Consider the following 12290-nt stretch of genomic DNA (forward strand, 5'->3'; position numbering starts at 1 on the left):
TGTGACCAGTCCTGGGGCTTGTGTTAGACATCTGAAACTGCTCTGGCAGCTGTGGAGAGAGAAGGGTGTAGTCTGCCAGCAGTCCTAAAAATTGTAAAAAATAATTGATTGTGATGTGTTCCAACATGGTGAGTCCTGAATTTGGGATTCCACCCACATTCTTGGCAGAGGAGGAAGATGCTGTGTGGCACAGTTAGATGGGCTGAGTAACAAAAGGTGCAGGAGAGCAGCTGCCTCAGGAGCTGTCAGCAACACTTAATTGCTCTATTGCATTAATTAACTCAATTTACCACGCCCACCTGGAAATTTGGATTCTCCCAAATATATTTATCACCAATACATCAGTTTTGCTCCTCTGATCTACACACAGGGTAGGACAGTGCTGAGACCACTAAATGAAAAAATCCCACTGCATGTGTCACATTTGCTCATTTCCCCAGTCACTTCAGCTTCCCATATCTGCTGAAACAATCCATCCTTGCATCTGGAAGCTTCCAAGCCTTGTACCAGAAGCTGCATGGAAAATGTGACATGGGACAGTAGCAGCCCCAGGCTGCTCCGTGGCACGGAGACAGAACAATCCCTGAATTTGTGTTCTCCAAGGCAGGAGGGGTTTCCCTTCTCCCTGGAATGCCTTCTGTGTGAATGATGCTGCTTGAGAAGGACCCTGAGCCACCCAGAAAGGCTTGGGGGTGCCTGGAGATGGGACCCAGCTCACAGAAGCCCTTTTATGCCTCGTGGTTCCCAGCCCACAAAAATTAACAAAAGTGTAACTGTGCATAGCTCCCTCAAACCCTCCAGCATTCACAAGGAAGGAGAAAAAAATCCTCCCAACTCCTGCTAAATGCTAAAGAGCTCCAGTCAGAGGAATGACCACTCATTAAGTCTTGGGGTTTCACTGTGTAAAGCAACTTTTTCTGCTTCTGACCTACAGATCCCACTGTGACCTCTGGCTTGCTGAAAAAGAGCTAAATATTTGAAGAGAAGCCAAGCAAACTGTTTCTTTAAACACTTTTCAGAAATTGGAAAATCTTCCTAATGGCATGAGGATGCTGGGGAATCTCCCCAGCTGACTGAGCTGCTTGTTTCAGGAGGGAAGCCCTGCATTTTGAAGGAAAGGGTGATTTTTTCCAAGCACAGACCAAATGTGACAGGGACATGTTACACTGGGACCTCCCAGTCTTTCAAGCTGCTATGGTTCACAGGAGGATGGCAAATGCATCCTGAAGCATCAGGGAGTGCATGTGTGTTCCCTTCATCCAAATCCATTTGGATTTCTCCCTTGGTGTCTCAGAGTTTAAATAAACCAAGAGCAATTACTCAGTAAAGCATGTCAGGGCTTTCTGTTGCTGATTCTGCCTCTGACCTATGGTGTGGACAGGGATGAAACACTTCTTGTACCTGTGTTTGCTCACCTGTTGGAGAGGGAGTGACCACCAGTGGGACCTGGATTATTAAAGTGAATTCCTGAATTATTTAAGCGTTTTGGAAACTCTGCTGCTCTTTTCTTGCTGTCCTGGGGGCTGAGGAAACAACCAAGGCCAGGTTGGACAGGGCTTAGAACAGCTTGGTCTAATTGAAGGTTCCCTGCCCATGGTGTCAGGTTGGAACAAGATGATCTTTAGGGTCCCTTTCAGCCCAAACCATCCCATGAGCTGCACTCCTGTGCGGCATGTGCCTCAGAATTGCTGTTTCCTTCATGCAGAGGCAAACCAGGTAAGTGGGATTTGCACAGCCTCATCTGGAGGGCAGGGTTTGAGACCAAGTGTCACTCACAGCTTTTTCTGCAGACCTGCCCAAACTGTGGGTACTTTGCTGCTCAAACCACACCAGTAGGAGTCCCAGCTTGTGGTGGATGCAGATGTGCTGCTCAATGCAGATGTGCTGTGCAAAGCCCCTCATGCCGACAGCGCTGGGTGAAGCTCCCAGAGCCTGCAGTGAGCAGGAACAAGCTGCAGTGCTGAAGGAATGATTGCTCCAGTGGGAGCCCTTTGCTGACAGCTCCTTGCAGAGCTTGCTGGCACATCCCTGAGAGAAAATCCCAGCCCCAGCCTCTGCCTCCCTGGGAGACCCTGATTTTTGGAGAAATGCAAAAAGCTCAGCACTAATGGCTTGCACAGAACTGGGGGTGTCACTCAGTGCCACCACTCACACTTGCCACCATGGAAAAGGTGTCCTGTGACCTGCCTGGCATTTCACATCATATAAAGCTGGGGAAATCCTTCATTGCTAACACTGCCATTCCCTCAGATCTTACACAGACACTTGATCAGGCACACAGCACATTTATCCAAGAATAAACAGTGTGGACAGACCTCTTCCTATGTCTCAAATTCTTTAATGCAGACATGAAAGCTGAAAACCATCCTGAAAACCAGCTGGATAGAGACAGAGAAACCTTTCCTGGAGAGCACACATGGCAGCACAGCAATATCTCTACAGACTGGAGAGCTCCTGAGACAGTGTTTGGCACTCCTAGGATAGTGCTATTAGCACTCCTGGGATAGTGTTATTAACCATTCCTGGGATAGTGTTCTTAGCCATTCCCACTGCAATTTTTAACTCATTTCTCTTGGAAACCCTCAGGAAATAATGAGAAAAAGAAGCACCTTGTTTTCACTTGTTATGAAAATGAAAATTTGCTTTCATAGCTGCAGAGAGAGAGCACAGGAATAGCCTGAATCTGTCTCAGTGGGTCTCTGCTGCTGGAGTGATTTGGTGTACAATTAATTCCATGCTCCTGGAATGGGGATTGGCTTTTAAAAATGGAGAAACTAATTTTCAACAAGACTACCACACTATCCACTCTGCTACCTTGCCTTGGATTGCTCTTGAATGCTGAACTATGTCCCAATCAGAACCTTTTCCATGCTGTCACAGAGGCTGGGGTGTGTTCTGGCAAAGCAGGTGGCATTACCTACATGGAAGAGCCACCCTCAGACTGCACAGGCAGGTTTGGTGATGCTCATCTGCTGAAACCAGGACACAGATCCATGGGAGCAGCCAGATTTCCTTACAGACCCACCACAGTCTCGAGGAGACAATATGGGGTGGAAATTCTGCACTACACATCAGCATGAAGCAAATTCACAGTTACAGAAAGTCACAAGTCAAATGGTGCTACTGGATTTTCAAATGTGCCAGGCAGCTGTATAAGCATTAATAACACTGAAATTATACAGAAGTTACCACAAGGGCAATAATCTCATGTATTAGGCCAAAAATTGCATTGGGGACAGAAAGATCCCTCCTTTCCTCTGCATCCAGCACTGCAAAGCTGTCTGCAATGTTCACCTCTCCTCTGGAGCTCCAAACTTGGGCTGTAGCCTGATGGGACACTCATGGCTTATCCATGGGCTGGTGCAGGAGCTCTGCAGCTGCTTTTTTGGAGGATCAGGTTAGGAGAGGTGGAACATGACCCCTGCAATGCTGCACGTTTATTTTTAAGTTTTTCAAGCACAACAAAAGCAAAAGATGCAAGAATTCCCCTAAGCCTTAGTTCCTGGCAGCTTCACTTTCCAATGAAATCCCTAAATCCCAAAGAGACACAAGAAAAAAAAAACTACCAGGAGAAACACTTCCCAAAGTCCAAACAATTGAGGCACAGAGCAGTCCTGTCTCCAGTGCTCCAGGCCAGACATTCACAGAGTGACCCTTGTGCCCCCTCCCAAAATTAGCACAGCCTCTCTGAAGGGGCCTGAGCCAAGCCAGGCTCAGCTGTGCTGAGCACTTCCTAACTGGGAACGCTTTCCTGGACCAATTCTCAGCACCTCTGGCAGGGACTGAGCTCAGAAACCTCTGTTGCTTATTGTCTTCCAGAGGATCATCCTTAAATATAGGATGGAGCACGCCACAGCTGGGGAATGACAGACAATTGTGACACAGCCTCCATGGTGCTATTTCCTTCAGAAGAAACTCAAGTGGAATTGGGCTGTGGAGCTGAAATTTGGTCACTCATACAGCAGGCAGGGGATGCAGCTGGGGGCTCCAGAGCTGGAGTTTAGTCTGCAAACCACAGGATTGCCAGGAGTAACAGCAAACAACCCTCATAAGCAATGAGCTGGGGTAGGAAACAACTTCCAGCTTTAATGGGGATGCCAAGAAATGAAAACTTTGGGCAATCTACTGAGGTGGGAGCAGCTTGGGCATTTGTGAAGAAGATATCAGGGCTGATGCTTCACTAAAACCAGATTGTCCTATTTATAAACATGAGCCTGGTGCTGCCTAACCCCCTCACTTACAGCCCAAATCAGCTTTTGATTCCCACAGGCCCAGGCTCCAGGGCTCCTGCATTTCACTGCTGGAGAAGGAGATGAGTTTGTTTTTGCGGGTCACTGTGAGATCTCACAGGAGTGTAACAAGTGTCCTGGGGGAATGCCTGAGAGCCTCCCAGCTCAGCCTCCTGCCTGCTCTTTAAAGACATTACACGGGGCCTGAGGCTCAGCCAAGGATGTGTGAGGAAATCTCCCTCTGCTGCCAGGCCAGGATGCTGCCTGCATCACACATCCAAATATTCCCTTCCTCCAGCCTCAGACACTCACACCTCTGGATTCCCAGCCCACAGCAGTGCTGAGGGAAGGGGATCCATGGCTGCACCCTGTGGGACAGCCTGTGCTCCCAGGAAAGCAGCCCCAAGCTGCCAGGAGAGCAGTGCCAGCACTGCTCCGTATCCAGGTCAGGCACTCTGCCCAGCCCTGGGAGAGCTGGGCCAGAGCAGGAGGCTTTTCTGCTTTTCTCACAGCTAGCTGCAGCACTCAGCTCCAGATGTTTCCTCAGCACAGCACTCAGTGTGCAAAGATCTGCAGCACAATTTCATTTTGGGGAGGAAGAAATTCTGCGAGAGCCATTGCGAATTCCTGAGCTGATAAGGCATTCTGCTTTAGGGCTTGAAAAGGAGTCAGAGAGCAGCTCTGGGGAACAAAAACCCCTCAAATCTGTGTGTGCTGAGTCCTTGGTCCTGGACCTTGGTCCCACCAATGAAGGACCTTGAACTAAACAATTTGTGCAGCTGGGGAGAGGGAAGGGGAGTACAAAAAGCAGCCAAAGCTAATATTCAGCTAATATTCAGCTTCCAAGAAGGAACAGATACTGGAAACAAAATGAGACAGACAGATCTCATTCTCCTGACAGCCATTTGGAAACATCCATCCCCAGCCTTTGCTGATGCCAAACCTTAGCTCAGGGAGGCTGCAAATCACCCGTGTGGAAACCTCCAGCAGGGAATGAGAGAGAAGGAGACCAGAGCTCAACAGAGAGGGTCCTGAAGAAATCATCACTCAGCCACAGGAGCTACAGCAGCCCTTGGAACAACAGGACAAGCAGATTCAAATACAAATAGAAGGAAATTTTAAAGCACTTACTCGAGAACCTCTCTTGCCAGGGGGTCCTGGTAAGCCTGGCAGACCTGGTGGGCCCTAGAAAAACAAAAAAATAAAAACAGGTATTAGTGATGTTCTGTAACAGAATAGTGCTCCTGACAGTGCTTCACAAAGAGAGAGACCCATAACACAACCATTTGGAGAAGACCTGTGGAGAAGGGCCAATTACAGCACCACAGCCAAAACTTCCCTTCAGCTTATGCTATTGCTATAAAGGGATAAAAATGCACAAAAACATCTGCAGGAGCACGTATTTCCAGAGAGCAGAGACAGAGCATCCCCATCTCCCTGCTGCAGCCTGCATTCCCAGGATCACAGCTGTGCTTCCCCTCTCCTGGACCTGTGTCCCAGCTTTGGGTTTTCCTGCTCTGTGTTAGCACCTTGGCAAGGGAAGCACATTGTGTGTTCTGATCTCTGTCAGATGGACACGTGCAGCTCTTGGTGTTGGAGGTTCTTACATGAGTTACAACAAAATCTGTGATCATGTGCAACCCCAGCACTTCATATTTCAGAGCAGCAGGTTATAAAATGTAATAACATTGGTGTCAATGTTGGAAATTCTTAAATACGGTTCTGTAGCAAAGGAAAGGTCGGGTCATTCACGTCAGAGTAGTGGGGGCTCTTGTAAGAGGGAGGAACAAAGTGGAGATATCAGGAGCCCAGCTGTGCACTGATCTGAAACAGGTTAGGAAAAAATACTTAACCAACGAGGTTTGAATTTGTCCATCTATTTATTCTTTTATTTTCCAATGGGCTGGAGAATTCAGATTTCTGGAGAGCCATCTGCAACTCCTAATAACTCCTCAAAACTTCTTTTTCCCCCAAGCCAAACATGTCTGACAAGAATAACTGCTAATTAAAGTGCCTCCCAGAGGATTTATATTCTGGTAGCTTGCTACAAAAGACAAGTTTGCATTGCATTCAGTGGAGACACATGCAGAGCAGGCAGTGAGGGGTGTTTGGAGGGCAGCCTGAGCTCTCTGCCTGCATGGCAGGAACAGCATTCCACAGGGATGAAGGTGCAGGGCATGGAGCAATGCAGGATGATACCCATGGCCACATTCTGGCCTTGCTCCCTTCCCACTGGGTGATCCCTGTGGGATCTCCTCCCTGCCAGGCTGGCCCTGCTGCTCAGAACTGCTCAGGCTGGTGCTGCCATGAGCAGGAGCCAAAAAGCTCAAGATCTTTAGTGTAGCACCCAGGAATCACCAAGGGCATGATTTAGTAATAAAAAAAATCAACCCAGGAGATCCCTACCCCAAATCTCATGCCCAGGAAAAGATTTTGGAAAGAGAAAACTTGCCTGAACCATACAGGTAACCAATGGATAATTACTCCCCTGATATTACCAACCCTCCCACATGTAAACAGCACATTAAATTGTATAAAAGTCCATTATCTAAAGTCTTACCATCTATTTTAAGAGCCAAACTTGGCACAGTAAAAAAAAAAATCAATGAAGGCATAAGCAAAGCCCAGTGTCCTCTGTGCTATTAATTTATCAGCACAACAAATAAATAGCAACTTTTTATCCCTGTAGTGAAGATAACAAGGAAATGTTTGTTTTAAAGGAGATTACACAGCACAGAAGAGCTGATGTCCCTCAGTGTGACACAGGGATGGACTTGTGTCACCACATGAGCCACAGGTAATGTCCCTCAGTGTGACACTGTGACTTCTGTCACCACATGAGCCCCTGCTGGTGCCCAGCCCTGCCTGCCCTGGACATGTCCCATCTCCACAGTGTGGGACACTTCATCTGACCCCTCTGCCAGCTGCTGGCTAACACAGTATTAGTGCTCTTTGTATTAACAACCCTCATTGATACAGCTGACCCTGATTTTAGCAATATCCCAGTGTTTTAACCTGCCATTGTGCCAGCTCAGGGCCCCATGCATAATGCAATTATACAGCTGTGCAAATAGACACGTAATTGTAGGGGGTTTTTTTAAGCCTCATGTATAACTGTGCTCCAGATTTTATTAAAAATATCACTGATCACAGATTTTATTAAAAATATCCCCTTGCCCTTTTAGTTGGGATGATGACTATCAAACTATGAATCCAGTGCAACTGAGGCAGCAACAGGTTTAATAAGAGTTTATCAGAGATTAATCCAAGTCCTTGATCTCTCCTTCACCAAACCCCATCCCCATTTACACCCTTAGAGGAGGTAAAAGAGGAGATGCAACTGTGTGAGCATGGCATTGCCCATGTACCAGAATTGAGGTGGCCTTTTCCACCTCCTGCTAACAGCAGCTGCAATTGTACTTGGCTGCTTGAGCAAAAACCTTCTCCAAAAATGTGAGCTGCTCAGAACAGACTGAAGCTGACACAAAAATAAGGAGAGAGTTAACACCAGCACTGGAGTGGGAATACAGAGTTGAGAGAAAGGCTGGAAAAGCTGGAAAAGCACAGAGCAGACACTGCACAGAGCATCCGACCATCAAACCCTTCATCTGTTGTTGGATGGGGCCTTTCTGCACAGCTAAGAATATTTCATTGGTTATTTTAGTAGAATTCACAAAGCCTCAAGTGCAGACATCACACAGCTCAGGAGTCCCTGCCATGGTGCTTTGATCTGCCATCCCTCCAGACTCATTTTTCCTTGCTTGAGGAGTAAGAGGGATAAAGGGAAGGTGGGATGGGTGGCTCAAAGGTGCCAGGCACTACAATAACTGCAGAAGGAAAGGATGTGACCACTTAAATTGAAGCCAGTGAAGGTAGAAGAGGAGTGGGGCAGGATGGGCACAGGCAGTGCTGAGAAGTGACACCCTGTGAGGCCACTTTGTGTTTATTTGTCACATTTCTCAGCTCCTTGGTGGCTGGGTTGGATGGGACAAGGGCTGTGCCCTCCTTGGGTCTCCTTTCCCCTCTGCCTCTCTATCCCTCCTCTCAGAGAAGAGGCTCAAGCTCAGGGACAAGAGCCCCACATGTCACAACTGGGGAGAGAATGCTGAAATTCACTCAAGGAAAGTGTGCATCCAGAGGGGAAGGGCTGGGTGAGGGCCCAGCTTCTCACAGGTGATGGATGCAGTCAGGAGATGTCTATCAGTGAGCCTGCACACACAGCTCAGGTCACACAGAGCCTTTGGGGACCTCTGCACTGTCCCTTTAGGGCACCCCTGGGGAATTTCAGGAGGAGCAGAGGGCAGTGCCCCAGGGGCAGCAGGATTTCCAGGAGGATTTTGAAGGTTTTTGCTCAGGCAGCTGGCAGTGGGGTGAGGATATCAGTGCTCTGCCCTACCCCTAGCCTCACTCCCAGCTTAGGTCAGAGCCTTGGGGGACCTCTGCACTGTCCCTTTAGGGCACCCCTGGGGAGTTTCAGCAGGAGCAGAGGGCAGTGCTCCAAGGGCAGCAGGATTTCTGCTGCTGGCATGGGATGAGGGTATCAGTGAGTGACCTGACCCATCTCAGATCAGAGTCTTTGGGGACCTCTCCACTGTCCCTTTAGGGCACCCCCGGGGAATTGCACCAGGAGCAGAGCGCTGTGCTCCAAGGGCAGCAGGATTTCTGCTGCTGGCATGGGATGAGGATATCAGTGAGTGACCTGACCCAGCTCAGGTCACACAGAGCCTGTGGGGACCTCTGCACTGTCTCTTAGGGCACCCCTGGGGAATTGCACCAGGAGCAGAGGGCAGTGCTCCAAGGGCAGCAGGATTTCTGCTGCTGGCAGTGGGATGAGGGTATCAGTGCTCTGCCCTGCCCTCCCATCACAGGGATGGAGCCTCCTGTGGGGAGCTCCTGCCCCTGGCACTGCAGCTCTTGCCTCTCTGGCTCCTTGCCTGCTCCTTCTGCAAAGGGATGGCAGAGAACACCCACCCTGTTATCACACAAAGCAGAGCAGAGATCAAGGGGAAACTCAGCAGCAGCAGCAGCAGCAGATTCTCTCTCTCTCTCTTCTCAAGCCAAACAGCTGAGCTGTTAACCAGCCTGAACAGCTCCTGAAGCAGCTCAGGGCAGCCACAATAAAGTTTAACCCTTCTCAGTTTCCCACGGTAGCATTAGCAGTGACGAGCGACCCCACCAAATGATTACAGGATTTATTCTAAGCTGCTGCTGGGAAACTTGCTGCTGCAAAAGGGACTTTTTTTTTTTTTTTTTTTTTTTTTTTTTTTTTAAATCTTAGCTCTCTGAGCTTCAAATTGCAAATGGAAAATTAAACATGCTTGTCTGAAAGGAAAATACATGGGACCCTGAGGATAAGGGAAATCTTGCCATTTCCTCTTGCTGTTAATTTATACCTCTGCCTCTCCCACAGTGTGAGCCCCCCTCACTGCTTCCTCTGCCCACAGCAGTGCTGCAGGGAGCAAGGTGCCTTCTGAGCTCCAAACTCAGCAAGGTCAAACCTGCTGCTGAATTAGAGCCCACTGAGTACAAGAATTGGTGCTGGAAATTGGGAAATGACTGCTGAATCAACTTGGTCAGATAGCAAAGGATTCCTGTAATGGTTTCCCCAGGGATGAGTACTCAGCCTGGCAGCAAAGAGCTGAGATTTCCCAGGAAATTATTACAGCTCATACTCCAGTGCACACTGACAGATGGACAAATTTACTTTAGGGTATTCCCAATGTATTTCTGTCCAGCCACTGGTGGCGCAGTTCTCCTGTGTCCCAGAAAATTCAGTTTCAGAAGTGCAAAACGCTGCTGGGACTGAGGAGAGAAGAGAGAACATTCCTCTTTCTCAGCTGTACTAAAATTCAACTTAAAAAGGAGTTCAGAAATCACACCAAAAGCTTCTTCCCACACTGGCACCATGTTCTGAGCAGGGAATGATATTCCCCCTGCAGATAAAGGACCTGAACTGTTTTCTTCTAAGAAGAAAAGAAATATTCCTGCAGGAAAGATTGCCACAGCCACAAACCTACCCTTTAGCCCTGTATGTCTGGGAAGCACCAGCACAGACAAGCACTGGAATTCAAAATTCCCTGCTTAGGAGAAGAGAAGGAGAAAACCCCTCATTTTCAACAGCCTGGCAACCTCTCCTCACCTCTCTCATTGCCAGGCTTCAAAAACTGCCTAAAACAAAGCTAGAATTTTAGGGGGGAAAACTCCCAGCACTTTGGTTACTTTCTTCTCCAAGGCAGGCTTATCGTATTAAAATTTGGACATGTCTGGGTTTCAACCAGTGTAAAAACAAAAACCCTCATAATTCTGGCAGGAGCTGGGCTGCTGGTGCAGAGCCAGCCTTGTAACACGATTTTCTCACCAGGCACAGATGTTTGCTCTGGGTCTGTGCAACACCTATCACACAAAGGTCCTTGTCCACAGCTGGGCTCCTCACAGGGCAGCAGCACAATGCACAACAAAATCTGAGTGTTCCAGCTTGATGAAAGGCACTTTTCTATAGAGGCATTTCAGGAACAGGCTCTGCAGGGCACTGGAGTGATCCCAGACCTTGGAAGGCAGCCTGAAAGGCTGGGAAGGAATACAGGGATCACCTACTCTACTACTCCCTTTCTATTTTTAAAAATTTATAAAAATACTTGTATATATTTGTACAGTCCTAGATCCTTTGCAGCACATTTATCTCAAACCCACTATCAACTATCTCTCTTCAAAATTAACTTTATTTTACACAAACAGACCTCTCTGATGCTTGGTCATTTGCCTGCAAGATTTCCCTTCTGGGATATTTCCACTTAAATCACCAAAAACATTTGATCCAGTTATGTGAGCAAGGATAAAACTTTCCCCATGCATTATACAAAGCATGCAGTCTCTCTTTTTTTATTATTAATATGACTCATTCATTAATAGATATTCAAACACGTTGTGTGTTCCTTAATTTATCATGGGCTGGCAGCTCAAACATCCTTTTCTGGTGTGAGGAGGACTGGAAATAGGCACTTCATATATTTTATCTGTGTTTCCAGTCACCTCTCTCCCCTGCCCACTGATTGAATTGGCTGGGATTGTTTCTTCAGGGAAGGAGCTGTGCTCCAAGACAAACTGCTCGTGCAGAGGATGGCAGCTGGAGCAGTCTAGACTGGGGACCTTGGAAACACATGTGCCTTGCAGGGAGGGAGACAGGGAGGGAGGGAGAGGGAGCAGCCTGCCAGGCACCCCCACTGCCTCCAGCCTGGCCATGCAGCTGGAACTGAGGGGGTGAGCCCCCCTGTCCTCTGGCTGGGGTTTTGGGGTGTCCTTCAAAAGCACTCCCTGCTCCTCCTCTGTTACTCAGCGCTTCCACAGCCTGCACATTCAGCATCAGGGATGGTTTTCTTGCCCTAAAAATAACCCTTAGGGCTTGTCAAGAGGCTTGGCTGTAGGGACAGAATTGCAGCTTTGTATAGGAAGAGAAAGGTCTGACTTGGGGTACGCTGTGCTAGACCCCAGCCATGCCAGGGAAGGGGTTTAGCACAGCTTTACCTGGCAGGTGGTGCTGGTGGGCAGGGGAGAGGCTACAGCAGCCCCCCAAAATCTCCCTGCCAAACCTGCTGCTGGTCTAGACAAGCAAATGACACCCCATCCACCGGAGGATTCAAATACCCACCACATCACAGTTCAGGAGTTTGACATGCTCACAGCAGATACTATTTTCCAGCATACATTTTTGTTTGGAGGGGGGTTTTAGGCTACTTCCAGCCACGTGCTGGGGTCATGCTGCAGGGCCTGGAGCTCTGGAGCAAGGCTGGCTGGGATGCTTTGGGCAGTGGGGATGATCCAGAGGGACTTTTGCCAGCTGCTGAGTCAGTGCTGCGTTACTAACTTCGCACGATATCTGGGTGTTCCTTTTGTTATTCCTCCCTCCAAAAAAACCATAGAGCTGAGATCCCAAATGCTTGTGGTTATTAATGGTTCCCAAGAAGTTTTTCTTTTTTAAGAACATATTGCCCTCCCTCCTCTAGCTACTCAGTAAACCCAATTCTCCTGAAGAATTAATGCTCTGCCTGAGTTCCATGTGGGATG

At 48.3% G+C, this 12290-nt stretch overlaps 1 protein-coding gene across 2 annotated transcripts in view; it reads right to left on the reverse strand.

The window, feature by feature from the left end:
• The window catches only part of LOC128941990 (collagen alpha-1(XXVII) chain-like), a 145257-nt gene that overhangs the window by 115707 nt on the left and 17260 nt on the right, over positions 1-12290 (reverse strand). For both annotated transcript variants that reach the window (XM_054284130.1, XM_054284131.1), the window contains exon 4: positions 5361-5414. In XM_054284130.1, the coding sequence (XP_054140105.1) occupies positions 5361-5414 (54 nt within the window). The remainder of the gene's footprint in view (positions 1-5360; positions 5415-12290) is intronic.

The sequence above is a fragment of the Melozone crissalis genome, unplaced genomic scaffold (genome assembly GCF_028551555.1).
Source record: "Melozone crissalis strain CALT ecotype California unplaced genomic scaffold, PUWL_Pcris_2 ptg000041l_1, whole genome shotgun sequence".
Classification (NCBI taxonomy): Eukaryota; Metazoa; Chordata; class Aves; order Passeriformes; family Passerellidae; genus Melozone; species Melozone crissalis.